Source organism: Lissotriton vulgaris, chromosome 8 (assembly GCF_964263255.1).
Source record: "Lissotriton vulgaris chromosome 8, aLisVul1.2, whole genome shotgun sequence".
NCBI classification, from domain to species: Eukaryota; Metazoa; Chordata; class Amphibia; order Caudata; family Salamandridae; genus Lissotriton; species Lissotriton vulgaris.
The window spans coordinates 113,276,009-113,290,627 of record NC_141696.1 but is presented as its reverse complement, the minus strand read 5'-3'; the positions used below and the strand labels follow the sequence as shown (position 1 = coordinate 113,290,627).

The window sequence follows — 14,619 nt, the reverse complement described above, 5'->3', positions numbered from 1 at the left end:
GCTCAAAACCTGTTCTGTCGTCGCGAGCGAGCGGCATCCTGCCACATCTTGGAAGACAGCGAGGAGAGCAAAACTCCATACATGAGGAGGCAGGTGTTGTTTTTATGGTAACTGGCAGACCTGTTAAAGGTCACAAATACTAGGTTATCTGCTAGGGATTTCAATCTTATGATTTGGATTTAGAAAAGATGCTACTGAGGCAGCATCAGTCTATCAACAGTGTTTCATTCTATAGGAATTATTGTGATTAAGAGTATTACCGATAGATTACAGAATTCCCAATATTGCGGTTGTGGTGCTAGCAAAGCCGACAATCAATTGTGTATTAACACAATGTTAATCACTATTTGGTTATGAATCTCTGTCAACAGTGTTTTACAATTCTCCCCAAAATTATCTTGGCCTGCAATGGACTCATCATACGCGTGAGATAGAAAATTCACCTATCTCGTCGATATAAAATAATCAAATCTGGTTCCTGTATGCAGTTACCAGATATATATATAGATATATCTTTCAACAAAACGTCCCCAGTTGAAGATGCACTCGAAAAACAGATGAGTTCCAATGATTCTTTTAATAAAAGGAAACTGGCATTTTCATTCAGATGCATTTCATTGCCTGTTTCAGAGCACAGCTCCTTGTTCACAGGCTCCATGATACTGCCCAGAAATGGTGAAAGGGCACTACCCCTCTGCATGTCAATTTAATTAGCCCTCATTGGGCTCACAGGTGAGCTCAACTAAGTGTTGCATGCTGGAATCAGAAGTGCACTTTCAAAATTCCTTTACCTTTAGTAGGTTTCTATGCTGTAGCAAAATGTTCATTTAATTTAAAAGCCCTTCGGTGGGCCTCCGAGATGAAAATGTTCTGTTTATTTTTCTTTTCTGCTTTTCCACTAAGGAAGACTCCGAGTAGTTCCATGTCCTCATGGCTCCCTAACCAGTGGCGGCTAGTGGATTTTTAAAGAGGTGAGCATATTGCTAGCGGTGAAGCAAGTGGGCCTGACGCTTAAAGTGGGGGTCGGGCGGGGTTCTTGCTTGCTCTTCACAATGTCAAAGTGTATTTCTGTAACATGTAGAAACTCCTCTTCCCAATTAACACCCGGACACTACAAAAAGACTGCCCGTGCAAGCAAGGACTGCCAAAATATTTAACTGGGTATGGAAAGTAATGAGATGGAATTTTTTTCATGTTTGCCAATATAACCATCAAAGAATGCTTCACATCTGTGTCTGGACTTTGTTGAAATAACTGCAGCCAGACTAATTCAAAAGCAGTGTGAGGTGCATGATGGGGGTGGGGGCCTAGCAATAGGTTTTTGCCCTCAGTGGGCCTCACAGGTGAGTTCAACTAAGTGTTGCATGCTGGTATCAGAAGTGCACTTTCAAAATTCCTTTACCTTTAGTAGGTTTCTGTGCTGAATATTTTCATCTCGGAGGCCCACTGGAGGGCTCTTTAATGAAATGAATACTTTGACATGATCATCACATTTCTTTAATAATACTTTGTGGATTTTAAAAGGAAAAGATCTGTCCTGGGGTATCTCATCGTCCATTCAGTGAAGGCTGAGGTTAGGCACCCGGCGTCAATATGTTGTTATAATGAAACTCACTGTCAGTCACAAGTGAAGAATGTACATCACATTTTAAAAAGCTTGAGTGACAGAACAGAGAGGAAACAATAAATACTGCATGGTTACAACGATGCAAGTTTTTTAATTGATAGTCTTGATATTTTTTTTAAAGTAAAAGTATATATTCCTTTGAACTAAAACTGCAAATTTGATGAAAAAACACAGAGCGGATCGTATACTTGCGTGAGACAATCAGACTTTTTGAACTGAACACTAGAGTTGACATTAATTATTGTAAAATATACCGCAAATGGTTGTGCGTGGCTTTCTATTTGTAACCTAGCTTGCACCTAAACATCTGGTTTGGAATCTTGAACCTGGTCATTCTTAGGGATTTTCAGGTGTGACTCATAATGCTTTCGCACCAATTAGGACATCTTTTGGACACATGGAAGGGAGTCCAATATCTAATGCAGAATAGATGAGCCCACTGCAGAGTCTTATGGAATGTAGGCAGTAAAACAGACTAAAATCTCAAAGTTGTGTCTTCCTGTGGAATATAAGTGAGGGCCACTGGGGTGATCTCATATGTGTGACCCAAAGCAATATATATTTGGAAGTTCTATAGAGCACTACATGTCTCCTTTTGGTTACTTCAGAGTGCTGAGGACAAAAAGTCAACTTTGACCAGGGTTGTTACAGTCTGATGGGTGAGGGAACATCTTTCCGGCGTGACCCTAAAGATCAGACTGCAGCGACCCTACAATATTGACTTTTTGCTCCTGCCCCCACAGTCGCATTGGGACATCGATACCACTCACCGAGGGTCTGGCAATGCAAGACCCGGACTCCAATCAATTTACCAAGTTTACTATTAGACCAGGAAAGCCAAGAATCACTCACCTTTGGCGCCAAAAACTGTGACGATTTGTTCACCACCCACTTTGGCAAGGACCCTAAAAGGAATGGACAAAACGTAACCGTTAGATGCAGAGTCTGTGGTAAATGGTCAATGCATTTCTTCTAAGAAGATAAATCAGGCACACTGGGTCACTCGGATAACTTGGAGATTCGTTCACACAGCCGTCGCCATATATGGTATGTCCTGGTATTTTTGCGAAAGCAGCGTTTGTGTACATTGCTGGTCTGGCAGTTACAGGGACTGAAATCTTGTGTCCATCTCCAGCCATTCACTTGGAGCCTCATCTCACTCGAAGACAAGAACAAAGTAGCATTTAATACATTTCTTGGTTTGGGTTTCTTGGTGGTTAATCCAACATGTTTCACTGTGAATCCCCCATCTTCGCTTCACAGCTCACACTTCCCTTCCTCTTTTCTCGCTTCAAGGAACTTCTTCCTTAAGTCTGACCTCTAAATATGGTCTCCACCCCCAAGCTCTGAAATGGATATTTTCTATCCGAATACACTGCAAGGAGGGCAAAGGGAGATGGGGCTGTAAAGTTGGACCATCTTCCTTCGCCTTCCTGATAGCCTCAATCTTTCTGGTCACCCGTACTAGTCCTTGATGAGCCATGTGCGTCTGAAAATTCCATAAACTAGCGTCTGTAAAATATCTGATTCCTTGTGTGTCCCCACATTTCTCTCTAGTGCTTTTAAATATTTTATTTGCCTGACTATTTTCAATTGTACGTCCAATCATTTGTGGGGAGTTATTTTTTATACCACCATTGGCCATGGCAATGGTTGTGGATTTTAACTAAAGTGTCTCTTCAGTCACTGGTGAGTTTAGGCACTGAATAACTCATCAAATATGTACTCTGTCCCTCATCCTTGCACTCATGCATCCATCATTCGAAGGACTGACTCATTCTTGCACCCCCCCCCCACTCACCGTCCACAATAAAACACACACAAAATCTCAAGACGCATATGCAAGATAAATTAAAATAATAAAAATAGAAAAAATGCAGCTGCCTAAATGTGGTGGTTAAATACTTGCAATATCAAATAAGTAAAAAATGACAGACAGCAGCAGGTGGCTGATGTGTCTGCAATCAAGGGCAATTAATTATGTCAGATGAGGTACCGTACTACACTTTCCTAAACTCCCTGGTACACCACTTCCTGTACTTCTTAGGGAGCTTACATCCCCCCATGTAGTCCTTGCTCTGTCCTATGCAGAAATAGCATTTTTCCCTAATTTACTGCCTTTCCTCAATTCCTCACTGGAAGTGATGTCCATAGTCCAGCAGGCTAAACCTTTATGGTTCCTTTGAGTTTGGTTGAAATAGAGGTTGCGTTGCTGTTTGCCATCGTTGCGAGACGGCTGGTGGATCACTGGCTTTTGCAGCACCCGCTACCATGTGTCAGGCTTTAGTAAACGGTTTGTCTTCTGCCATTGATTTACCTTTCTCCTCCCTGCTGACTCTCACTCATTTCACTGCAGGTTAATGGAGAAATTATTTTTGGGGGATTTCATTTTTCCAAAATGCCCTCTGTTCCTGAATGCTGGTGTGTCTTTCACTTAGTTGGTCTAATCCTTCTGGATAATATTTCAGAGATTCTTTTTTATTCCTTTAATAATGGTTACGCTTTTTGTTTATTTCTTGGCTTCTATTTTACTTGTTTGTAATAACTGACAGGCAATTTAGGAGACTTAGCTGCTCTCGGTTTACAGTTTCCAACTTTATCAAATTAGTTAAACTGCCACTTGTGATGGTGTCTGATATTAGAATGGACACCACATTTGCTTATACTGGAGCAGCCCAACTCTAAAATGGCCACTTTTTTTTCCTCTGGGCCGGCTGCGTTCAAATTGGACGCCTTATTTTTCCTTTCGGGCTGACTGCCCCCAAAATGGCTGCTTCCCTACTCATGTTCCCACAAGACACTGCGTTATCTTCTCAGAATGGCGATCTGCTTCAGGATTCTATATCTGTCAAAAATGTACTCAGGTAGTGTATGTTGCCTTTACTATGCTCCTTTATTGGTGCTTGAATGACTGTCCAATTCATAGGCGGCAATCATGCTAGCCCCCCACCTTCTGTGGAACCAGGGCTCTATAGTGTCTAGAGCTCTTATATCCTGCCGGCCATCTTCTAATGCTGTGGCCTAGCATGGATTCTTTACCTTTGAATCCCCTCTAAACGTTCCCTTATCCTTCAATCACCAGGTATTGGGGAGCTTGACTTTCTGGCTCTCACAGCACCTTGACCTGACCATGCGCACACGCTACGCTGCGGCCTGCCCTTCACGGCTAATTAGTTTGCATTGTGTCCACAGCTCTGATTTGCTGAATTGTATTTCCACCCCGTCACAGGCAAAACGCAAACACACCGATGGTACCAGTCAGGCCTCCGACCCTCTCACGTGCTTGTGCACCTCCCATCTTGGAAACTGAGTGAACACAGTCTTCCGCCCCAATGGACAAAGTTGAGTGTATCACCAGCCAGTTGTACATAGACAGGCTTCATAGCACACACACATATGACTCCAGTTCATAGGCAGTTGTCATGTCCACAGTCAAGCACAATGTAGCACACCAGACAAGGTTCTGCACTATATTTGCCAATTTCCAATGTGTCTGGGAGAGCTTCTCTCTATTGAAGCAGACATGGCAGCGGCCATCTTGGAATGATACTGTGCCAAGTAAATAATACTTCTACAATTAATATGCATTAAATGCATTGACTTTGCCATAACGTTTCATAATAAACATGTAAGACCTGTGGTATCTGACATAATATTTTCCAATGAAGCACTCAGACCTGTAGCCTTTTCTCAATAGCTTGTGATCATAACCAAATTAAGACTACTGAATTGAGCATAAGCTTACCCACAAGGCAGCCTTCAGGCACACAGTCTTGAAATTAGATGATCTATCAATTTAAATGTGAAGAAACAATAGCCTTTGTTATCAAGAATGATGACAGTACAAACCAGCACTTAACCCTTTGCCTTACACAGAAATCTGTGGGATTTCATTTAATAAAATCCTGAATAATCCACCCTTAAAGGCCTACTGTCATTAACACATGCTTTTCAAAATATATGTTAGGTGTACTGCAGTTGTCATATCATTTCATAATAAACAGATCAGCTTTGATCGATGGCTTGTTGCGATAACCAATCAGGCCCACTCTGCCCACTTACATCAGAATGGCGCCGGGATGTATCAAAATGGTTTCATGCAGAAAAAATGGCCCCCATGAGTAATAGATAAGGTGGTACAAGTTCTGTGAGATCCACCAAATTAGATCACTACCTTGAGGGGGCGTGGCTTGGGTGCCGCGCAAGATGGCCGGCTAGGTGCGGAGCTCCGCTACACCGTCAAGCCTCGCAGCATATTTCCCGATGTGAACGGGAACATCCTTGAGCCCCGCTGCTGAATTCGACTGACGGAGCCTCGGTGGAGCGAGCGGAGCGGCTTTGCGGCTCTTGAAGTGCCGTTTTCACCCGTCTCCGCGATGTTTCTGCCGCTCCTCACGGAGCCGCCATTTTGAGGTCTCCTCAACTCCCGGACCTCTACCGTCATAATTCGCCACAACACGACGTGTCACTGGACACCAACGACCCTAGCAGTACCGACTTTGGGGGTGAGCAAATTAATTATGTGGTGACTCTCTGCTACGTTTATCTTCTTTTTTCTACACTGAGGAAGATTTGCTCAAGCGCATTGGCGTAGCGTTTCATCTCTGAGACCCGCTTTTTCTTTTTTGGACGTTTTTCAAATCTCAGCGCTATTCCTAATGCTCCTCCTCATAGCATTTTGCTAATTTTTTGGGACTTTTCTGTGCATTTCTTTACGCCTCAGCTGCTTCATGACGCACTTCTATTTACTCCCATTCTCACCACCCTCTCTCTTTCAGTTGCCAGCATATTCTCACTCCAATTCCCTGACGCTCTCTTCTACAATTTACAAGCGCTTCCTCAGGAGATAGCTTCACTTTCTCCTCTTCATCTGCTGTATCTTTTGGAACGTCTTGTATCTTATGGCGCTTCACCTCTCAGGGAATTGAGATTAGTTATTGGCACAAGAAGACATTTCTATGGTGAGACTACGTAAACCTCAATTTGTCTTTACATCCTCTGTGAATACTTCGGTGGGTTCTTCATCTGGTACACCTAAATCGAATTACTCTGCAAAAATGTCTTCTCAAAAAACATCTTCGGCTCACCCATCTGCTAGTAAGTCCTCTCCACCTGCTCCATCGGGCAAGCGCCTTAAACAAAATTCTCCTACACCGGAAGATAACCCTTCAACCTCTCCTACTGATCAAATTTTGGAGGAGCTGCGAGCAATGCGTCCCTTTGTTGAAAAGACAAGTACGGATATGCAGCTTTTGAAAGACAAGTGGGAGTCCATGGATGCCCGACTTTCTACTGTTGAGCTACACATCCCTGAGCTTCAATCCAACACGCAACGTATTGTTGCATTAGAAAAGACTGTCCTCTCTCTACAAAAGCATACAGAGGATTTGGAAAATCGCAATAGGAGGAACAACCTCCGTATTTACAATTTGCCGGAAAATCTTGAGGGTGACAATCCAGTGACTTTCTTTACCACCTTCCTGCCGAAACTTTTGGACTTGCCCCCCTCTACATCCATCAGTATACAGAGAGCTCATAGATTAGGCGCAAGAACAGATTCTTCTTCTAAGCCTCGTGGAGTCATCATCCTATTTTTGAAGTACACAGATCTCCTTTTGATTCTTTCAGCAGCAAGGAACAAAAAACAAGTGACTTGGCAAGGTCAACGAGTTTACTTATCTCAAGATGTCTCTAATGTCACTGCCTCCAGACGTAAAGAGTTTCTAGCTATGCGTCCTTCTCTACGCTTCCTGGGAGCAAGATATGTCCTGTTTCACCCTTGTACTCTCAGAGTCACTTATCGGAATAAGACTTGGTCATTTCAAGATCCTGGGGAACTACGGAATTTTCTCCTTTTGCAGAGTGAAGAAGGGATGGACGCCTCCTCCTCTACTCCGAACAGTGGCTGAAATCTGGCTTTTGTTGTCTCCATGTCTTGTTTTCTAGTAGTGTGTCTCTGACTTCATGTACTTCTCTATACTCCTTATCTTAATCTTAATCTTCTCATCTTGCTTATCTTCTTTCTTCATATCTCTTTTTTGCATATCTTATATATACTTACTTTCTCTTTCTAATTTCTGGATCTATACTTTATGTCGTATGTTCCGTATGTTAACAATTTCTCCTTTTTTCCCCAGACGGATATGTATCGGACGTTCCCTTCACTATCTTGTTCCATCCTTTGTTCCTTTTTTGTGAGGTCTCGGTGTGGTTCTGCTCCTGATCCTGCTCCATCCGTCTTGTAACGCATCACCACCTCCCCATCTTCCCCCTGTGTGTACTTCCCCTTCCAGGTATGTTCAATACAGTCATCCCTTTGGATTTGTACTGTCTTCTATGCCTTCTCTCTTTTCTTCCTTCTCCTTCTTTTGCTGATCTTCTTTCCCTTTCCCTACCCCTCTCCCTTTTCCCTTTTCTTTTTCATCCTCTACCTATCCTTCCTTCTACCTTTTTGATGATCTTCATGGTTATTACCTCTCTAAAGTTTGAATTACTAAATGTACAGTATGTTTTTGCATTTTTCAATTTTGATCAGTTTACTACTCTTTCACCTTCAAAGTTGTTTCATGGAACGTGAAAGGATTTAATCACCCTATCAAACGGCAAAGAGTACTCTCGCATTTATCCTCTTACAATCCTGATATTGTTCTTATTCAAGAAACCCACCTTTCAGATATTGAATCCTTAAAACTAAAAAGATTGTGGGTTGGAACTGTTTTATTCTCCCCTGCTTCTCAAAAAAAGAACGGGGTTGCTATTTTGATTCATAAACGTCTTCAATGTAAAGTATTACTAGAAGAAAAGGATGATGAGGGACGTTGGATTTTGGCTAAACTACTCATTAATGCTATCCCAATTACTGTGTTCAATGTTTATGGCCCTACATGCTTTGACTCCTCTTTTTGGCCCTCCATTACAGCAAAATGTGTTCAATATAAAGATGACTCTTTCCTGTTAGGTGGAGACTGTAATCAAATCATTGATCCCTTTTTAGATCGTAGATCCTCTGTTCGTTTTTCTCCTCACAAACCACATAAACAGTTCCTTGACACTATCACTCAGATACATCTTGTGGACTCATGGAGACTCACTCACCCAGATGTTATAGACTTTTCCTTCTTCTCTCCTCCTCATGCTTCTTTCTCTCATTTGGACTACATCTTTCTGTCTTCCTCTCTATCTCAACACCTTCTATCCTCTTCTATTGAACCTATTGTTATCTCTGACCATGCCCCTATTATCACTGTATTTGATCTTCTTCCTCCTACTCCCAAATCTTCTCGCTGGCGTTTTAACCCTTCTCTTCTTGTTGATCCTCTTTTTTCCTCCTCTTTTCGCTCTTTTGCTTCTGAATTTTTCCAACTTAACTCTAAGCCTGATACCCCTCCTCATATTCTTTGGGATTCCTTCAAGGCCACAGCCCGCGGTTTTATTATCGATTTTGTCTCTAAAAAGAAGAAAAAGTTCCTTCAAAAGCGTAAAGTCACCCTTGCACACATTAAGTCGCTGGAACATCAATTCTATACTTCTTCTCCTAATCATATGTCTCCTGAACTTCTTAAGGCTAAGATTGCTTATAACAAACTTACCACGGATTCAGCCTCCTCTTTTCTTCTCCGGAGCAGTGCACGATACTATGGAGGTCGCAATAAGTCAGGTAAATTACTGGCTAACTATCTTAAATCGCGTAAGGAACGAACTAACATAGATTCTATCTATTCCCCCTCTAATGTTCTTCTACATACAGATGCAGAAATTCTGGAACAATTTCACTCTTTTTATGAATCTTTATATACACCTGAGAACCCCCCCACCCCAGAGCTTATTCAATCTTATTTTGATAACCTACCTCAACCAGATACCTCCCACCTTAATTTTTCGGCCGTTGATACTGATCTCACTATTTCTGAGTTATCCACTGCTTTATCCTCTCTCACTAAAGGCAAGACTCCAGGCCCTGATGGCTTTCCAGTTGAACTTTACCTACATTTTTCCGATCTCCTCTTACCCAAACTTCTCTCTCTTTTTCAGTCTTTTTGTTCTACTGGACTGGCCCAAGGCTCATTTCAGGACGCTACCATATGCCTTATCCCTAAAGAAGGTAGAGACCCTAAGTTTTGTAAGAATTATCGACCTATATCTTTAGTTAATGTGGACTATAAGATTTTTGCAAAATTACTAGCTCTTCGCCTCGACCCGCTCCTGCCACATCTCATCGGAAGAGAGCAATGTGGTTTTGTTAAGGGCCGCCTTACTTCGGACAACTCCAGACTCTTCCTTAATGTTTTAAGTAAGGCCCCCTCACTATCAATTCCCATTGCAGCCATTTCAGTCGATGCTGAGAAAGCCTTTGATCGGGTTGACTGGTCTTTTCTCATGGCTTCCTTGAAATGGCATGGCTTCAGTCCTAAATTTATCTCCTATATTTCTTTGATATATTCTATGCCCAAGGCCTCCGTTCTCGTCAATGGTCACCTCACTTCCCCATTCACACTTCAGCGTGGAGTTCGTCAGGGCTGTCCTCTGTCACCTCTTTTATTTATTTTGGCGCTTGAGCCCTTCCTCACTTCCATACGTAACAATCCCTCCATTTCTGGATTCCCATATGGTGATCATCATCTTAAATTATCTGCATATGCTGACGATATCCTTTTATTTATTTCAGACCCGGTCACCTCTGTTCCCTCTTTATTAATTGAATTTGAAAAATTCTCTTTGGTTTCAGGTTATAAAATAAATTCTGACAAGACAGAAATTCTTCCTTTAACCAAATTTTGCCTTCCCCACTTCTTCACATCCACCGGCTTTGCTTGGAGCTCTAAGAAAATAAAATATCTTGGTGTTCTTTTCTCTAACTCTATCTCCTCCTCTATTCAACTTAACATGAACGCGGTCATCTCTAGAATAGATTCACTACTCTCTTCTTGGAATCCTTTATTTCTTTCTTGGTGGGGTCGTCTTGATTCCATCAGGATGATGATTGCCCCGATTTTGATCTACTTATTATCCATGCTCCCAATCCGTATCCCAGCGTTCTATTTCCGCCGCATCGACTCTGTTTTGTCCAAATTTCTCTGGAAACAGAAAAAGGCTCGTATATCTCTCTCACACCTTCGTAAACCTAAACTTAATGGTGGGACCAATTTTCCAGACTTTCACCTCTACCATAAGTCCTTCTCGCTTCGACAAGCTTCCCGCTGGTTATCACAGGAGATCTCCCCTTTGGCTTTCTGTTGAACAAGAATTATTGCTTCCTTATTCTTTACAAGAGGTAATTAGTTTCACTTCTAAAGCCCCATGTCTTAACCCCCTCCTATTCAAACACACTTCCTCTCTTTTGCGGCCTTTAGTTTCCTCTGCCTCGGTTTCTCAGGAATCCTTCTTATTATTACCTATCTGGTACAACTCACTCATATTAATACATAACAGACCTATCGCATGGCCCTCGTGGAGAGCGAAAGGTATCATCTGGGTGCGTCATCTTTTTGATGGTTCATCCCCCTGCTCGTTTCCTCAATTCCAATCTCAATTCCGTTGTCCTCCTTCTTTTGCAAAGAAATTCTTCATACTTATGGAAACCATTCTTGATTGTTATTATTCTCTTCCTTCTGAAGGTTTACCAGCCTCGTCTCCCTCTCTACTTACCGTCCTCTCTACTGTTCCTAAAGCTTCCCTTATTTATCGGTATTTCTCGGCCCCTGACCCGGATCGTCTCAAATCGAAATTGGAATTATCTTGGGAGAAGGACTTGGGTTCCTCATGGTCAACTTCTCTTTGGGACAAAATATGGGCCAGATCCTTGAAGATTTCCCGTACTGCCTCTCTTACTCAGTCCCTATTTTTCTTTTATCACAGACTCTACCTTTCTCCTCTTTCTATTTCTCGCTTTCAATTCAATTCTGTAGCTAATTGTTGGACCTGTAATGCTCCCAATGCAGATCTTCTACACCTCTTCTTCCTCTGTCCCTCAGTACGCATTTTTTGGACTCAGATATTGTCTCGTCTCTCCCGTATTTTCAGCATCTCTACTCCTTTTTCCACCTCTTTTGTTTTTCTAGGTAGTCTTTCAGAAAATCTGGAACTCCCTCCACATTCTCATGGTCTCTTTGATCTTATGCTGGCCCTAGCACTGCAGCACATTGTTTCTAACTGGAAATCCTTGAATACTTTGTCCCTAAGCTGCTGGTGGAATCTAGTATGCCACTCACATAGACTTGATGTTGCTTTTGCCTCCTCCTGCAAACCCTCCCGAAATGTTGAACTCTACTGGTTACCTCTCACTCTATATTTAGATCAATCTGCCAAAAAGTCATATTCTCCACTCTCCTCTGATAATTTCAAACCCCCTTGAACATATGTACTCCTGCTTGTAGTTTATGATGTTTTTCAATTTCACTAATGCAGTTTTTTAGCTTTATTCATGTTTCCTTTTTGCTAAAAGTTCTCTTTTCAGGTAATTACTGAATATTGTGTATTTACTGTACTTTCTGACTGACATTCATTGTGTTTCTATTTTTATTCATTCTTTTATGATATTAGCATGGTTTTATTTCCCTCCCTTCCCTCCCCCCCTCTTCCCCGTAAAATAATTCAAAATGCTTTGCTTTTCATTGTGATATTGGCTACTTCTGTTTAGTTTATCCCAACTTTTAACCTTTCTCTTGTATTTTGCTGATGTCACCTTATTGTAATATCTGACTTTACTCTAATAAAGCTTTCAAACATAAAAAAAAGATCACTACCTTGAGAACTTAGAACCCAAATCAGATGAACGCCCCCATGAATCGGTCACTCTGCCCGCGCTAAAAGAATCTGTCTTAATTATACTAGAATAGTTGGTACACAAAAGGTGGGATGGAGGTAATCTGAAGTTAACAACACAACCCCACTAAACTAGGGTCCACGTTGCATGATGCCCAATGACATACTTCGCTCTTCATGAAGGTACTGTCCACCCGCACACACCCCACCAGAGAACTAGATAACTCCTGAGCATAAGTGTATGGTACATTTACATTCACTTTTTCAGGTTTACACGTATAGTTTCTTTGCACTTCTTTTCAGGGGGTGTTGTCCTCTACACTTAGCCACCAAGAAGGGATGATAGACCTGACTGTAATTGAGCTGCGTAGAGGCCATACTGAAGCTGTAAGCTGCATGTCCTGATATTCGCCGACTGACTGTTGTTCAGTGCTCTTGTGATGAAAACTCAATAAAGAAATATATAAAAAAAGAAACAATCAGGCCAATTCTATTGAGGAGTTTGCCACAAGGCGTAATATAGCACTCATTTTTAGTGGAACCCCCTACCTTTTGCCCAATCAAAACTTGTGGGTGGAGTTTGAGCCACTCTCTCAGTACTGCTTCTTAAAATTCTTTTTCTGGCAATAACATAAGGTCTGGCGACTACTGCGCTTTCAAGCTTGAACTAAAAGTGGCGTAGTAGAGACCCAGTAATGAGGAGTAAAAAAGGACCTGGGTAATTCCAACAATTAATCATGCGTGTTCCAAAGTGGACAACAGGGTGAGGCACTTGAATAACTTTTGCAAGAAAAAATCTCTTGTGACTGAATAAAATGTTTACTGTGACTGAAATACACTCCCCTAAAATGCAAAGGGTTTCCAACCAGTACTTACCAACATAACTCACAAACAGCACTCATTGCATGGAAGAACAGCTCACATACACACAACTATCAAGTGAACTAGTTCTACAACATCATGTGGAGAGAATACCAGGTTCAGCCAATGTCTAAACTTCGGTCAAAAGTCATATTACTGACCAGAGCGTCTCACAGGCAATCATTAAGCCGCCTTTTCTTTGACACCAATATCATACAGAGAGAGCACAATGATGTCAACCCATATCCAAACTACTCAGAGCACCATAGGTAATCCTCTAGCCTCCAAGCGCTCCCCGTTTTACAAGTTGTCTTGATTTGTTCTTTTACATCATGTCACAACCCATGCTGTGACTGGGAGAGACTCATCACAGTGCCTAGTTGGATAGATCTCTTGTGCACCTGTTACGTCTCCCTTGACACGTGATGCCAACGGAAAGGGTTCTATGTACGAGGGAGTACTTGCGCTCAGCTGTGTACCTGTCAGATTTGTTCAAGAATTGCCTAATGCTGTGGTGCTACAAGGAGAGGGGTGACCCTAACAACCCCTCAGGAGCTGTTTGTACAAGACAACAACTATAACTGTAACAACAAAAACCTGTGCACACACATAATTATACATATAATATGTCCAAATTTGGTGAGTCCTCAAAGGAGAAAAAGAAAAGTTGACGCCTTGTTGATCTTGTTGCTTTAATGTTCGTACTGAACAGCGCCAGCCTACACGTGTTTTGTCTGAGTAAACATAAACTCAGACTCTTCAGGGCTTGCTTAGTATTGAAGCAAGAGGATCAATCCCCCTTAACCAGTGATATTTCTAACCCGGTTAGGGTGTCGGTAGATTGTCAGGTTGAAGATGACGAATGAAAGCATATATCCACTGATGCGGTGTGCTAAAAAACTGTATCGCCGAATCCGTAATATTAAGGCTCCTCCGTATTAGCCTGACGGTCTGCCCTAAATTTTCTCAGGCGTCCTCGGTAATGGCGAAAGTTTCTGTGCGCCTAGAAACTTACGAACATTAAAGCAACAAGATCAGCAAGGCGTCAACTTTTCTTTTTCTCCTTTGAGGACTCGCCAAATTTGGACATATTATATGTATAATTATATGTGTGTGCACAGGTTTTTGTTGTTACAGTCTCCCTTGACACGTTGTGATCCGCGGATCTAGGATTCTGTATGCTCACTGTGGGCCAATCCACCTAACCAAGGACACAACTGTGTAGGCAAGCTTCCGCTTGCACCAAATTGTACAGAGCTCCAGCCTGTGACAAATTGGAGACGGCATTCAGCATAATTCACGATTCCCGTTAGTCAGGTCTGTGACCTGGACATGGAAGTGGGACGGCACCGATGGAAGTAACATTCTCC

General features: G+C 42.1%; 1 protein-coding gene across 4 annotated transcripts in view; it reads right to left on the bottom strand.

The window, feature by feature from the left end:
* STARD10 (StAR related lipid transfer domain containing 10) overlaps nt 1–14,619 on the bottom strand; it is a 325,536-nt gene that overhangs the window by 22,932 nt on the left and 287,985 nt on the right. For 2 of the 4 annotated variants that reach the window (XM_086933785.1, XM_086933787.1), the window contains one exon: nt 2,480–2,532. The exons of the other annotated variants lie outside the window; for them this stretch is intronic. In XM_086933785.1, the coding sequence (XP_086789911.1) occupies nt 2,480–2,532 (53 nt within the window). The remainder of the gene's footprint in view (nt 1–2,479; nt 2,533–14,619) is intronic. 4 annotated transcript variants of the gene reach the window in all.